Raw genomic sequence first — 16,594 nt, forward strand, 5'->3', positions numbered from 1 at the left:
ACTTAAAAAATACTAACATTAGCATTACTAACAGTGATTGCAACAGCAAAAATGGAGTACCAGATAGTCTGGGTAAATTACACACTCTCTCATCTCCACAACCTCCTGTATAACTATAGCTACTGTCAAGAGCATTTTCATTCAAGGGAGAACATGGAGCTTCTGCAGAACACCAAACAAGATTGCTCAGCTGGATGTGCTGTAAATGTGAGCTCTCTCTATTGAGCTAATAACCAGATTTATCAGCTGTTTCATTTACCATCTCAACACCCTGACTCTCTACTGTGAATAAGAAATAGCACTTTGAGCTCCACTGTACCTTTACGGCTCATTTATTTTTTTCTGATGAAGGACTGCTTCTTGACAGGTCCTGCCAGAGCAACTGAACCAGTACTGACTAGAACTAAACACGAGTGCACACTATCTCACTTCCCAAGAAAGCACAGTACCCTTATGGTCTCTGGAATTTCCTGAAATACAGATACCATTCATTTGCTCTGGTCATAGTTTTTAGTTCACTTAATGGCTTTGCAAGAGGATCCAAACACATTGCCACCTTTTCACCATGTTCGCAGAAGAAGCTCAATAGGAAGGAAACTCCCCTGCATTCTAGGAAGGAAAAAACCTAGTCTGATAAAGCTTTCATCATCTCTAACAAAGGATGATGTGAATCATTTAGATGTGGAAACACTAAGCAATACTCCTTACCTGAGGTTGGGAAGGGCTGGCAGTGAAGTTAAAGGGCCTGTTGGTCCTAAAAAAGAAATGTCAGCATACTTTCAGAGCTGGAATATACACAAAGTACCCTTAGATTAAGGAAGGAAAGGTTAGGTAGAGGGACCAAATCCCTGTATGACAGATACATGAAGCAATTACATTTGCATTCACACATCCCATCTTACTCGAGTTGGAAGCTCTCCAGCCTGGTCACTAGCAGCTCATATGCAATGTTAAATGGTGCCATAGAAGCGACATCCACAAATATGATCTGCTCAGATGGTTCTGTCTCAGGTGCTGGCTCAGACGGACAGAGAGTCCGACTCACTTCTTGGTAATTATAGGTCCTCTGATAGCTGTAACAGCCAGGAGAAGGAGAGAAGGATGGAAAGGGAGAATCAGCAGTTAAAACATGACTTTACAGTACTACAAATGATATGATTTTTCCCTGCTTGCATAAATTAAATATGGGTCTTGTCCTTTCAGCTTATTCTATCTTTTATTCAGGGTTCAAACTCCACCTCTACTGCCTTTTGTGGTCTGCATATAGGACTGGCCATTCTCAGTGCCTCACTTTCCTCAAGACTGCCTGTGCCATCTGCTGGTTTAGCATTTCTGCCACTTGTTAGGTTCATAAAGAACAGTCCAAGAGAGATGTTGCTGTAACCATTCCCTATATCAGACAAGACACTGCAGACATCCTGCTACCTACTGCCTGTATTTCAGTTACAGGGTGAAGCTCAGAGTCTCAGTAGTTGCAGCCTCACTATCACTGAGGTTGCTGAGGCAACACAAAAGGATCACAAAAACAAAGAAAACACCCCAAAACAAACCACCATCCTCAGACTCAACTGTGACTATCATGACAAACAAAGAGATCATATTCCCCAAATGAACAGCAACCCAGCAGGGGGCTCTGAGAGACTTTTTCAAGTCCTGGTCCAAACTAAAGGATAAGAACAACCTGCACCTATCATAAGCAACTATGGAAATGAAAACAATGGCATTTGTAAACTCTTCTGATCAGTGGCATAGGCAGATCCACAGCAGACATGCTCCTGGTACTCTACACATAGCTGAAAAACCAAGCAGACTGCCAAATTTGAGGTTACACACCAAATTTCTATGTTCAACTGACAGTGATCAAGCATGGTTTGCGACCAAGCTACCCACACATGCAACAAGAGCTAGCACCAAAAGGAGGTCAATGGTGGATATAAATGGTAGATCAACGCATCACAAGGCACAGATCCTAGTACTCACAGGCCTCGAAAAATTAGCGGGACCTGCCATGACAATACTCCCTTCTGCTGACGTACTACAAACAGGACAGGATACTGGAGATTCTCCGAACTGCTGTTCACATAGACACGCACTGCATCTACCTGTGGAAAGAAAGAGTACAGGTAGGTATTAGCAGATGCAAAAAAAGACAGTTCCAAACCTAGGTGAGAAGAGTCCACCCCTTTCTCAGGGTGACCTAGATGCTGGCAACATCCACAGGGGAATAAGCAGTTTGCCAACGGCCCAGTTACTCAGTTCCAGAAGTCACTTAAGAAGCACCTCATTGCTGCTGCTCTAATGAGGGCCCTGCCCCAACCCAGAGCTGACTTACAGATGAGACACAGTGGACAAATGCAGCAAATAAGAGGAGAAGAAGTCTACTTACCTGATTAGGATAAAACAAAATAACTTCTGTTATAAAATTAAACAAATACCCAAGGCTACAACTAGAGTTTCCTTGCATGAACTCTTACATTCCCAACCCCATCAACAGTACTGGAGAAATTACAAAGATGACTTAAGAATGAATTAAAAATCAGTGATGAAAAAGAAGGCTAGCAGATATCACCTCACATTAATGTAAACGACACTAAGGTGACACATTACCCACATTTACATCACTTAATAAAATAGGAGTAAGTGTCCTCAGCAAGCCAATAAAAGCTGCCTGGGCTTCTGAGCAAGATTTCTGGCATCACCTACTGCACCAGCAACTGACTTATTGCCTTCCACTGTTTAACCACCACATGGCTGTAGATATGGGACAGCAGTGGAAAGGCAGTCTTCACTTTACTATTTGCCTTTAAAAAGCAAGCAGTCTGCATAGTCATGGCTCCATTTTTATTTCAAAGGAACATCTTGTTCAGCTCCCTCTCCAGTGCTGCACGTGTTGGTCAAGAAAACAAGGTACGAACTTGCGTAGTTCATCAGAAGACAAAGTACATCTTGATTAGAAATTATCAATTGGTAAAAAGCGTATCACGTAGATAATACCCACACGTTTTAAAGGCACCACAACTTGTCTAGTGACAATGTTTTAACTTGTCAAGTGAAGGATTCATAAGATAACTTTCTATTCTCCATGCGTAGGGAAATGCAACCTTCTGAAATAAATGGAGCTGGCTGAGCACGAGAAAGGCAGCTATGCTTACACTAAGGATGCTAGAAATAAGGTTCAGCATAAGGGTTTTGCATACAAACTCAAGTGCAAAGGAAGAAATTTTCCTATTTATTCCTGTTTGGTGATTCTAAGATCGTGTGGGAGTTTTGTTTACTGGAACAAAACACTTCCTTCTTGAAAGCCATAATCATTATCAGTTTTCCTGCCATCATCACCATATTTCAGCATCTATAGCAACCAATTCTTAAAAAAAAAAAACAACCCTAAAATATCATCATAATCTCCTAATTAAAAAGCTTCTGAGATTGAAGGATGGTGGACTCTTGCCTTTGCCTTACAGTTTTCTAAATCTTTGCAATACTCTTTTGCTACACCTTTCAGCTTTTCCTTCTGTCCACAAGAATTACAGACGCAATTTTATTTCCAAGTAAAGTGAATTTCACACAAGAGTGCTAAAATCAAGTGAAGAAAAACTACCACAAAGCAAGACTCGCAGGTAACAACACCTGAAGGGCCAACAAAATGGGCTGCTGCCAGTGGGCAGAACTGGGAGATCATACTGCAGCTTCCCTGGTTTCTACCCTGCTCACTCTGAGGAATTAAGTCAGTAGATATAAGGATAACTGGGAACTCGCATCAAACACCCAGAAAATGGTACTACGCTGTTATGCATCCTCAACCATCCACAAACAAGACAGACGTTAGGAAATGGTCTTTCACACTGACTTTATTAACAACATAGGTTATGCTCATGCTACAGGTTTAATTCAATGGTATAACTGGAAAACTTTAACAGTTGAATCTCTACTTCTAAATTCTCTATTTAAGAACTAAATAGCTGTTTGAAATATATGCTAATGCCAAGTAGTATTAAAAACAGGAAGTACTCCTTTCACATAGGTGAGAATGTTGTTACTTCTCACCTCACATCTCCTCTCAGCAAACTAAGCACTTTCAATACTGACTTGCAGCTTTCTAACTGCCAAAGGCTGCTCTGTAGAGCATACTCTCTAATTAGAAGATGGAATCAGAGGTTCCTGGAAAATCCCAACAGTAAAGCTTCTTGTACAGTGACTTAATAGCAGTCCGCTCATTTTTACCCTGACAGCTTCCTGATAACCTCAACATCTATTACCGAGTCTAAGCATTTTAGTTTCCTGGGAAAAGAAAGCTGATTAAGACCACAGTTGCGGGTGTAAAAATATTTCAAAATGGGCTCACATTGCAGTTCAAGCCTCTGATCCTCATTGTGGGGCAACTGGAATGTCCCTGGGCATGAGTTCCTGCCCTTATATGCCCAGGGTCACATACTGTCTTCTCTTTGCTGTCAACGCAGGTTTCTCTCCTTATCCTATAAGTGAATGTATTAAGCACAGTCTTTTTTTCAGGTCTCAAGGCACTTCCAGGCTAGACACCCTATTAGACTGAAGAGAGAGAATCCAAGGCTGAACCCAAGACGTTTACTTAACTAATGATAAGATTAATTCAGTCTGTTAAGGACAGCCCTGCTGCTTTGGCAACTGCCATCCCAGATGCCTGCGCTGCCTTCTCAGGCTACCTAAGACTTTTCCAAGTTTTATCTTTCACCAATGCTGGCAATCATCAAAGTTTCAGCCTTTGCAACCAAATCTTGAAGTAATTTTGCTTACATTTACATGAATTACTGATCTGAAGATTTATTTTAATTATTTATTTTACAAAATTAGTGAAGTTGATCTCCCACAGACAATACTAGAGCTTTGGTGATTGGCACTTTGAGGAGAAGAAAGAAGGTCAGTTTCCTTTGCAGAGATCCAGCAGTCAGATCCATCATTCAGTTTCACTCTCTCCATGTAATTAAGCCAAGCATACACCATCTAAAATATTTACTCAGTTTTGTTCCTATTTCCATTTTCTTGTATTATTGCTAGCACTACACTAGTGAGAATCAGGATTGCCAGGAGGCAAGATTCTCAGGACTCAATGTTCTTTAAAATCTAAACATTTAATCTCAGTTCTTAGCCATGTGAAAACCGGTATATGCTATGTAACACAGTTCCTGACCCCAGGACACAGCTCTGCTCTCTGACTACTAAGTCTCAGAGATACAGCAGCAGCACCAGAAGCACAAAGTCTGACATAAGACCTACTCCTCCAAAATTATGCAAACAGCAGGTGGGATGTGCAGGTTTGGCCCACAAGTATAATGAGGTCCCAGTTAATGATTCCTCATCACTCACATGTGAGCTTGGGGATACCAAAGCAAAGGAGCTCAGCAGAATTTAAGTACAATTATGAGGAAGCCTGGGAACTCAAACTTGAATATTATGGCTTCTCTCATTTGCTGTCAGCCGCTCTCTGAGCCTGTGCTACAGAACCTAAAGAACCTGAACTAGCATCTTGAAGGAAGATGCTTTGCTTGGCAGGTGAACTGTCTAACAGAAGCATCACAAGAGACAGGGAGAAAAGTGTAATACCTGTAAACTGACATTTGCATTTTAAGGCCTTGTGCCAATTAACTTATCTTAAACATTTAATCCATACTTTGCTTCTGGTTTCTATTGTCTGAATACAGATGATAAATGCATTTCCATGCAACACATTTAAGAACTTTACCACTAAGCCAGTGCTAGCAATCACATCTCTCCTTTTGAAAGTCAACATTTGGCATTTGCCTCAAGGGTATTATCTCCAGAAAAGCATTTTAGAAGAGTGGGGAAAAAAGGCAGGAAGGAAGGGAGAACAAAGTGATTTACTGAGTTCAAATATTAACCTGCTCCTATACCTCTCCAAAGATCATTTATTTTCAAGAATTAGCAGTTCTCACACAAGAGCCAATAAGAATCACTGCTTCTGTTACGTACATCCTTCTCTCAAAACAAAGAAATAAGATCCTAACCATGTACATCAAAACAAGAAGAAATCCAGACAGAAAGCAGACCTTTTGCCTCTCACAGTAATAATTCCCCATAGCAGAACAAAAGACTGCGAGATTCTTCTGCATCCATCCCTGCTTACTTAGCACTGGTGAGATGAAGCTTTGTATAGACTGCCATAGAATCATAGAATGGCTTGGAAGGGACCTTAAAGCCTGACGCTGCCCCTAGCAGAGTTTCCACCCATTAGATCAGGCTGCCCCAGGGATCAGCCTGTGCACCCCCAGGGACTGTGCACAGTTCCAGTGTCTCACCACCCTCTGAGTAAAAAATTTCCTTGTAATATATAACCTCATTTTCCCCTATTTTAGTCTAAAACCATCCCCCCTTGTTCTATCACTATCAGACCACATAAAAAGTTGGTCCTCCTCCTGTTTCTAAGTCCACCTGTCCTGCATCACCACCACTGCTGAAGGACTTGGCCTTGGACCAGACAGCTCCTGGTACCACAGAAAACCAGTTACCTCTTCCTTCCCCGTGTACAAGCAAAGAGGCTGTCACAGTATTTCATTCATACTCTCCCAGGTAAAATCCACGCCTCCTGCAGATGCCTGCAGTTGGTGCAAGGTGGAACAGGCCACTCTGGATCTTGGGAAACAACCTCACACAGCAAATCTTCCTTGAACGGCCAGACTCTGTACTAACACCTCAGCAACAGCCACAGTGCTGTCACTTGCACTGCAGGCTTCCCTCCATGCACCCCTTCCCATTGCTGAGCTCCTGCCATGCACACCCCCATTTACCAGTCAGGTTAGCAGAAGTTCTGTTTCTCAGATGACTGGACATGCACAGCTTTTTTTTCAACCCCCTCCCTCCTTGGCCTCACGTTTCAAGGTGGACAGAGCAGTTGGCTGAATAGAGAGCAAGTTCTCAGCACTATATTAAAATGTGTTAGACCAGGAAAGACAAATATTTGCGCTTTGACTCTATCACCTTGGAGATAGGGGGAGAAAAAATAAAAGGGAGAAAAGAGAAAAGGAACAACCCCACACATCTGAGTTCCTTTCTCTAGATGGGAACAGGCAGAAGGAGCTGGTTCCAAACTCTCACAGCTGAGCAGGACCAACATGGCTGCAAACATTAAGCAAAATAAACTGAGCTCTTGTTGACATGAGAGAGTCCTTGGATTGATTATTAAGCCTGCATTTCCCACAGAGATTACACATCAGCTTAAGACTGCACGGCTGTGAATTTATGGGCAGGCGGGAGGCTGCAGCAACAGCTTATGCTGCAAGCAAAGGGGTTTCTGAGAACACTGGATTCCTTCCCACCACCTCGCACTAAGCAACACTTCTGGATCATGCCTGGGCTTTGCCACATTCCTCACGGCACCCGCACACAAACTGCTCCGTGCAGCACCTTTGGGAATTCTCTGTCCACGTTGCACTGGCACCTGATCATGGGCCTGGTGAGGCACTGAGCCAAACCAGTGGGCAGGGAACACGGACGGCAAGCAAACACAGCCTGTTGGTTACAGAGGGAGGTCTCAGGGCAGGATACATGTACAGAAGGCTCTGAACTGCTGCATTCTGCTGGTGCACAAGGAAGCAGCGCTCTGTTTTTAATACAGATCATGAAATTAAGTTTGTAGTGTTCAGCCAGGGAGGCTAGACAACTGAGGTGGTAAATGAAGCACGTAATCAGCGTCCAACTTGTCTGCTCTTCCCACAGCCAGCCCAACAGGGGGAAGCAGAGACCCTGACAGAAAATAACTACAGGTGTGACTGCAGATCCAGAACCTCCTTCCTGTTCTCTTGCAAGATCTGAGCATTTACTACACCTGAAGGCAAAAACATGCAGAGCTCAAAGGAGACTCTGGATATTTCAGTCGCATTCATGTAATTGTTCCAGGATGAATGTTTTCATCTGGAAGTTCCACTTGGTGTAAATATGCTCAGTGCAGATTTATGGTCTGACACAGACGTTCTCATGAGTTCACTTGTTTGCAAAACTATCTGCGAGCATAAATGGAAGGAAGACAAATAGTAAGCACGCTAATATTTATATTTTCCTCTCTTTAAATTATATTCTCAAACCAATGTCACTAGGGAAGCTCTAGGTCAAGCAGGAAAAAACCCAACAACTAGCAGTTGCCACACTGTGAGAAATAGCTACCTACTTCTGAGTACCCTCAGATTTCAGGGAGGCATTTAAGAGAAGGAAAGAAATCCTTCCTTGAACACTGGTTATGGAGCAAACTCTAACAAACAGCATCTTCCCTACCCACAGAAGCTGGAACTCTGAGCTAGAACAACCCTTTAAACAAAGGCCATTTATAACCTTTCTGAATTTGCCCCCAGCACAAACTCACAGCGGTAGCTCTGGAGATTACCATCACAATACAAACATCTTGTTCTGATCCTAAATTCTCTACCTCAGTCACACTGATAGGAATTATATCTCCTCCAAGTTCTCTTCTTATTTAACCACCGTACATTTGTTCTAAAGCTCACTGGAATAGCTTATTTCTACATCCAAACAGAAACGTCAGCACAGATAGAGCTAAGAGGGCTGTTTCTGAAATCCTCTGTGTTTCTATAAGAGCACACAGCAGGAAATAATGTTCACTTATGCAAGCATGCTAAACCATGCTCTCCAACTGAGCAGATGGCACACCCTTGCAATACAGCTTTTACAGACTGCACTTTCATTCCTTGAATATCCCCTGAAATAGCACATGAGGTCTGCATGGGAAGAGAAATACCTTCCTACCCAACAACTTCTGCACAAGTTATCTAAGGACATTTCAGCCTTCACTTACAGAGCAAATGTTTGTGTTATAAATCATTACACTGTTCTTGGAAAGAATTCAAACCAGCAGAGGAGTTTTGATAAAGTTACACTTTTTCAGAGCTTTTTTTTTTTCTTCCCCTCCTAAATCTAAACACCAGGGAGATAGAGATGAGAAAACCCGATCCTCTTTGATTTTAAATACAGAATAACTCCAGCAAAGAAAAAAAAATAGAAACCATCTAAGGACTGAAAGACTTGAGTCGTCCCATTTTTGCCAGAGCTGGAGCCTTAAAGACCAGGTTTTCTGCTGCAGAAAACAGTCAAGCTTGCATTTTCAGCAGATCACTGCATCATTTCTCCCAGTTCACTTTTGCTGATTTCTGTAAGCAAGAGCTTTTGGCATGACTCCATACAGTGAGAGACCACAGTGGAAAGTAATCCCTGTCCTGGGGTGGGACGGAGATTGTTTGTTTTCCTTCATGAAAATAAATTACACAGGCAAAAACTGTTCCAAAGGGATTCTGTCAAACCTCGCTAGGTTTCAGACACCACAGATTATAACTCTCTTTGATTTTCTTAGTTTTAGGTGCCTTGTTTGTGCTTCACAAGACATTTAATTTAACATTAGGCTCCAAAAATGGTGAGCTGAGGATCTGAGGTTCCAGTGTCCTGCAGTGAGCAGGGTAGATGCAGCAACCAAAATGCAACTGTGTTCATAACCTGGATACCCTGCAAAAATGGGAGCTCTGTTGGCCTTTAGAGATCTCACTGAAAAGCTTGCAGTCTTCCCAATTTATTTGATTTTCACCTGCATCCTCATGAGTTTCCATTCAGCATTAGGGCAAAGACAGAACCCAATCTATTCCCCTCCCTATAGCCCTGGTTCAACAGTCTCCAAACAGGAAACTAAAATTTTACTGCATGCACAGTAGAGCTGTGGGTTGAAACTTGGGCTGGAGCCAAGACTAACATCACAGAGAAGACAAGCAGGAGAACAAGAGAATACTTCAAGTAGTTGGTTCCAGCCCAAAGTCCTACACGTGCAGCCTAAACCTGCTCAGAAGCTGCACCAGGATTCCAGCAGAAGGTCACAGAACTTAGGGCATCTACTTGAAAGAATTCTGTTCTTGCTGGTGTTGCTTCCCATTTTGTCTTGGGTTGGTCAACCTTTTCCCCATCTGCAGGCATGTAAGGAAGGGCAATGATCGTTAGCAAGTCTAACAGCAACATGCAGCCCCTCTCCCTCATTCTCTGAGAAGTTTTTACTCAGCACCCCTGAGACAGACTCCACATAAGAAAGTACCATTCCAGGGCTGCACATCCTCACATGGCACAACTGTTAAGCAGAGAAGCCAAAGCTGAGCTTGCTGCCAATGGCAGCTTACAGCGAGGCTGAGCCATATGGGAACCAAGGCTGGGGTTCTGTTCCTACTCCTGGCAAGGGAGGAGTAGGAAGAAAATATCGCCCACTCATTCCCTTAGAATAGGTTCAGCCTACTGCTCAGCTTTTGGGCTCATCACAGCCAAGACGCAACGCATGAATGTCCATGCGCTCTGTCTAGATTGCAGCAGTTTTGCCTAAAAAAGGAAAGCTGGAAACTTGTTCTCTCAAGAGATTCTTGGTCTTCTAAATACAGGTATCCACCAGAAGATGCACTCAGATGACTAGCCAATTAGAAAACCACACTGTCTCTAACAGTGTTCTTCCTCAAGATGCTCCCCTACATCACTTAAGATCTGTTACAAGAATTACCCACACTTGCAATAAGAGCACCATTTGCATTTCCAGCAAGTAATCCAGCAGTAACTGTCTGAGTTCACAGCAGCAGAGGGAACAGCTCACTTTGAATTCTTTCTCAGTACTCTGCTCCAAGCCTTTCTTGGGTTTTTGGAAGCCCTTGTATTACTGCAATTGTAGAACTAAGCAGGTCCTCTCACTTGTCACATAAATCCTTCTCTAGTCAACAGCAAATCCAACAGGAAACCTCTGTGGCTCTTTTTCAGCTTTCTAGGCACACACACTGCACAGGTAGCTTCAGCATATCAATATCCTCATCTTTCTCAAGAAAGAACATGTTGAATGCATAGAATTTGAGATGCTCCTGAGTGTACTCTTTCATTTTTAGCCCTATCTTGGACATCTCCAGTTCAAACAACACTAAGATAAACACACTTGCCCAATTAGCTGTCCGCTACTATAGCGTCTTTCCTGTTAGAGCATGGGTGCATCGTGGCAGGAACAACAGCTGGTTCTATTATTATCATTACACTAGCAGTTAAACATTAAATGAACAGCTGTGCAGAGGCAAAATCTTCAAAGTGCAGCTAGGAGGAAGAAAAGAGAACTAGGAAAGCAATTAAAAGACCCCATAATAAATGAAGACTTTCCATCAGGGCAGAGCGAGGAAGGACACATCACAGGCCAGTGCTAGGAGTCTCTTGCAGCAGAGTTGGCTGTGCTTCTCCTCTTCTGCACAGACTTACTCGTACAGCTCCACTTCAGGAATTAAGGCCTAAACCATAGCTGCCAAGTACAGAAAAAAGCTTGACAGCTCTCCTAACTCTAGTCACAAGGTAAAGTATACCTGCATAGCACCTAGGAGGTTCTGACAATTTATACGTGCATAAGTTTCATCAAGGTGACGAGGTCAGCATATGAATACTCTGATTCTCATTTTTTACACTCAGAGGAAAGGACACACAGAAGGGAAGTGACTTGCCTGCCTCAAAGGAATCCTTCTCTGGAGCCCTGAGTGGCACATTACTCATGAGTAGTCATACACAAAGTGAACAATCTGACAGGACTTACTTTTCTCCCTCCCTAGTGCACTATAACTACATCCCAGGAATAAGGAGGACCACGTGGATAAGGAACATCCCTTGAGATCAGGCAAGCACAACTTCTCAAGACGTGACAGGTCCTTGAAGCACCAAAACAGAAGCAGTGGTCTTACTTTCTCCTTTCCTTCACCCATTGTTCGAGCATTGCTCTATCCAGCTGTATTTTCAGACGTGCCTTGGCAGCTACAGCACATGAACATTTGGAACAGACTGATGGGACACAAACAGACCGCGTGCCTTGTCCTTGGCTCAAAGTTGTCCCCTGCCTTGAAGGCCTGCCCTCACAAGGGAGAGCAGCAGAACCTACAGCATCAGCAAAACAAATCCCCATTTCAAAGCCGGGTCTGTCTTTGCTTCAGAGGGAAAGCAATTAAACTCACGCACTGCAGCCTTTATACATGAAACAACGCTCTTTATTCAATTAAATTTCCTGTAGCTGAGGTTAATGTTCCATGTGGTATCTGCCTCAAGGTATAAGAGGCTTCTGGATGAATTGCCACCAGCACAGGGACAGGAGGAGCCTGAAAGGATCAGGAAGAGCAGAGACCTTGCAAGTGACAGGCAGCTGATTAACAGTGCCTCTACTTGCTAAAAGTTGGAGGCTACAGACTACAGTGGAAGGACCACTACACTGAGTTTTTGTAGGATTTGACAGCCTCCAGAAGGAACAATTACTGAGTGGACAGCCCGACCCTAAGTGCCTTCACAACTCTTGCACAAGAAAGCCTGTCCACAAGAGCATAATTCCTGATTAAAGTCAGGATTTCCACCATTCAGCTTCCAAACTTTGAGCAATCACCACCAGCAAGATGCAGGAACCCCAGGAAAGACCTGCCTCCAGCTCCAGGTCAGATTTGCCTCACATCGGCTCAGGGCCATGGCTACACACCTGCTGCTGGTTATCCTGATCAAACCAGGCACCTTCCTGCAGGTTTCCACTGGTTCAGCTCAAGAGCAGTGTTTGCAGGGACTCTCATTAAGCAACTTTCAGGCAGCCCTTATCAAGAAAGCCTCTTGGGGCAGTCCACTGTTAGGTGGTTCTTTCTCTCTAACTAGCAGGAACTGCTGCATGGTCCTCTTCAAACACGTCCACAGCAGTGTTTGGACAGTTCTGCATTAAAGTAAACATCGGGCCTCAAGCCAGATGCTTCCTTTCTTAGATGTGCTCTTGACCAACTCAGCATACAGGAACATGGAGATTCAGTGCCCTGAAGTTTCCACTTAAATGGAGCAATGGTTGTTGTATGCCATCTCTGCTAACAAGCCCTAGATATTATTTGGTCTGCTAACAGGCCTTAGTAGTAGCATCAACAATACTGGCAAACACTAACATAGTTCACACCATGAGCTTCTACAGGAGGGTTCATGCTCAAAGCCTCCATTTGGCCTCTTGTGTCCAGTGGTGAGAACCCAGTAGTTAAGTAAAACAGGGCTGGGTCTCTTGCATCAATCCTGAAACAAAATTCCTGCTCCATAAATACCAGATGCATTTTATTACGCTGTAACACAGAGAGGACAGGTCTTTAAATGGATCTGTGTTCTTGAAGAGTAAAGCAAAGCCTTATCCGAAGCACATAACCTTTCCCCAAAACCGTTTCCCCCTCATTATCATGTTCTCTACCAACTCCTTTCATACTAAAAACAATTTTTAAAACATTATAAATGCAGTATGGAAAAAGGGATGTTTTCCATTTTACCTGACAAGGGCAGGAGGGTAGGTTAATTTGTATGGTTTGTTATCTTTTGGATAAAAATCAAAGCATTTTAGCCAGTAATTACTGCCCAATCCAAACAAAAGGGGTAGAGTTTGCAACGTACGACTTAGCTATTTATATAAACATAACATTAAAAACAAAAAATAAAAAATAAAAAAATGGAGGTGGGGGGAGAAGAAGTGGAAAGCTGCAATAGCTAAGCACACACGAATGCCATGCTTTCTTCCCCCCACGGCAAGCAGCAGTGCCAGCAGCAGTGCCTCCCCAGCAGCACTGCCCCGCAGCTCCCTACATCCCGGACTCACCTGCGCAACCCCGTCTCACCTCCCCGGGGAGAGAGAAGCCCTGATCCTGCAGTAGCGCTCAAGCATGAAAAATGGTATTTAAAAAAGCTTATTAAGCAACTCTACTCCTTTTACCCCCCCAAACCCTCTGCCTCAGCCCCTTTCTTTTTGAAGCTTGTGCTCTAACCCTCCTAATTCCCACCCGGACTTTAAGCCTGTGCCCAGCTCTCCCCCTCACGGCGGCTCCCCCCGGCCCACGGGATAGCAAAGGCAGCAGGGCCGCCTCCCAGCTCCTACCTGCCCAGGCTCGCTGCTGTAGGCGAAGGCGTAGAGCCGCTCCGCGCTGATGTTCACGGCTCCCCGGTAGACACGGCCGAAGGCTCCGGGAGCGGGTCCACCCCCCGGGGCCGCTGCAGTTACTGCCCAGAGCAAAACGCAGAGCAGCACCCCTGGGGCTGCGGCCGCCCCCCCGGCCATAGCCCCGCGTGTGCCGCCGCCCGGAGCGGCTCCCGGTACGCCTTTCCCCGGTAGGGCGGGCGCCCGGGCACTTTATTTGCAGTGAGAATCGCTAGCGCGGCTACACGCACCGGCGTGGGGGAGGCGGGAGGCAGCGAGGCCCGGACGCCCACCCCCCCCCCCGCCCGGGGGTGCCGAGCAACTTGCCCCGGGAATGGACCCTCCGCCAGCCGGCCGCCGGGTGGAGAGAAGGGAGGAGAAAAGGAGGGAAGGGAGGCAGGCGGCTGGCCCCGGGAGGAGGGTCTCCTCCGTGTGCCCGGCCCCAAATTCTGAGCCGGCCCTCACCGTCGGTTGTCAGGGAGCTTTTTCGCCTTTGGGACGTGTGCTGTGAGTTTAAGGGCACAAGGGTACGTGGGGACAGTGCCACGGCAGCGGATCCGCGGGGCTTCAACACCCGCAGCCCACCGCGTTCTCATCCCTGCGCTCTGCCAGCTTGCTGGAGTGCTGATGTGTGCTTGGAATGTGTTTTGCATAGAACCATCCCAGACCTTTCTTCTTGGCTGCTCACAGCTCTGAAGGTGTGAAAGGCTGCAGCAAAATCTCATCCTGTTAGTTTCAAGAGTGCCTCGTTCCATCCTACATTACTTAAGCAGTTCCTGAAACCGCTACAAAAACCACTGATACTCAACCTTTCCAGCCAGATAAGCGTGATACTGTTAAGCCAGGGCTCTCTCTCCCCCTGCTTTCCCCTCTTATGTTCTGTTGAAAACGTGCCTTAGAACTGTGTCAGACCCCAAGGCGGAGGGATGCACTTCTAAGTTTTGACTTAGCATTGACTAAGCATTACCAGAAAGCAACCTGAAAGGTTCTTCAGGCTGAAGGCACACTCAATAGAAGCCATGATTTTATAAAGCTGGCCTTCATTCTCCAGTTACGTTGACTTTGGCCACAGAGGCTGTCTGAGCAGTGGGGCTTCCTTTCAAGGCTGAGTGACTTCCTGAGGGTCGCTCTTCAGAGGAGGAGAAGTTGTAAAGCTCAGCAGAACGGCTCAGCTTACGTTATGCTGTTATTTTGATCTTTGGGCATTCTGTGCAACCTCTGCCAAGAGAAAACAAATGCAACAATTGTCAGTGGTTTCTTTAAGTCTCGAAAGTAGGCTGCCATTCAAGTCACCCTGCCTTCTACCAGAGCCCTAAGAAACAGCGGCATTAAGACAAGCCCCCCACGTGAGAGATCTGCAGGAAGATGGCCACTCCAACACCAAGAGTGCCTTTTGGCCTACAATGTTGTGCTTTAAGTAGCACCAAGGGAGGTTCAGGTTAAATATTAGGAACAAATTCTTCTCAGAAAGATTGGTGAGGTGTTGGAAGGGGCTGCCCAGGGAGATGGTGGACTCACCATCCCTGAAGGTGTTGAAGAAACACATAGATTTGGCACTGAGCGACATGATTTGCTGGGCATGGTGGGGATGGGTCTTTTCCAACCTTAATGATACCACGATTCTGAGTTTAAAGTCAAGGTCAGTTCCATCATCCAACTCACTAATTAAAATAATCAGTCTTAGCAGACAGGTCAGATCTGTTAATTTGTTATACCCTCCTACTCTCTGGAAAATATCCACAGTTACATTTTGGGAATTGCTGTTCAATCACACACTCCTCTCGTCTTAATTCCAATTGGAACCCTATTTGCTGTTATGAGAATGGTGTTCAAGGCAGTGACAAAAGCCCTATTAAAGTCCAAATGTTTCATCTATTTCTTTCAGCACTTCCTAAGTCAGTTATCTCTGCAAAGGAATAAATTAGGTTACTCTGACATGATTTGTTCTGGACATGCACACGCTGCCTGTTTCTCATCACTTTATTGTTATTTGGTTGCTTGCCTGCTGATTACTGAACAGGTTGTTTCATTATCTTTCCAGATAACATGGAGGCTGGCTGATTTATATCTCTTCCCTCAGCCCTGTTGCTAAAGTAGCCTGTTTGCCCTTTTCATGTCCACCTAGATCTCGCTCTTGAATGACAGCATGTGTACACATGCCTTCTTCCAAAACACATAGTGACAAGATGCTGATCTAGACAGATCATGGGGCAGGGGCGGTGGGAGCGTTCTTGTATGTGCCACAGCCCTCTGGCATCAGAGGACAGGGTGGCCTCAGTATAATGAGTCCAGATTGCCTGGCAAACCATGGCAACGAGGCAGGTCTTCGGTCAGGACAGGAGCTCCATCACAGGTGTCACACAGCCATAGCTGGAGGGCAAGAAGTGCCCAGCACCAGAGCCCTGGTGTAAGTACAGCACTCATGGGAAGGCAGAGGCCAGCCCTCTCTGAGGCCTCCCTGCAGCATTGCTCCAGCATCACAAGTGCAAAGCAGGGCAGCTTCAGGCTGCGCTATCTCTACTGTGGCACCAAGCCTGGTGTGTCAGACCTCCAGGAGGAGGCATGCTCTCAGGGCACTATATTTTAAATATATAACCAACCAAACTGGTTGGAAACTTGAGGGTTTTAAATCACTGTGTACGTAGTCTC

General features: G+C 45.0%; 1 protein-coding gene across 2 annotated transcripts in view; it reads right to left on the bottom strand.

Moving 5' to 3' along the window:
- SIDT1 (SID1 transmembrane family member 1) overlaps positions 1-14,210 on the bottom strand; it is a 38,781-nt gene extending 24,571 nt beyond the window's left edge. For both annotated transcript variants that reach the window (XM_072335718.1, XM_072335710.1), the window contains exons 1-4: positions 13,907-14,210; positions 1,981-2,102; positions 903-1,073; positions 709-754 (exon numbers count right to left, since the gene is read on the bottom strand). In XM_072335718.1, the coding sequence (XP_072191819.1) occupies positions 709-754; positions 903-1,073; positions 1,981-2,102; positions 13,907-14,086 (519 nt within the window). In that variant the 5' untranslated portion in view covers positions 14,087-14,210. The remainder of the gene's footprint in view (positions 1-708; positions 755-902; positions 1,074-1,980; positions 2,103-13,906) is intronic.
- Positions 14,211-16,594: the final 2,384 nt, after the last annotated feature.

This window comes from Excalfactoria chinensis, chromosome 1 (genome assembly GCF_039878825.1).
Source record: "Excalfactoria chinensis isolate bCotChi1 chromosome 1, bCotChi1.hap2, whole genome shotgun sequence".
NCBI classification, from domain to species: Eukaryota; Metazoa; Chordata; class Aves; order Galliformes; family Phasianidae; genus Excalfactoria; species Excalfactoria chinensis.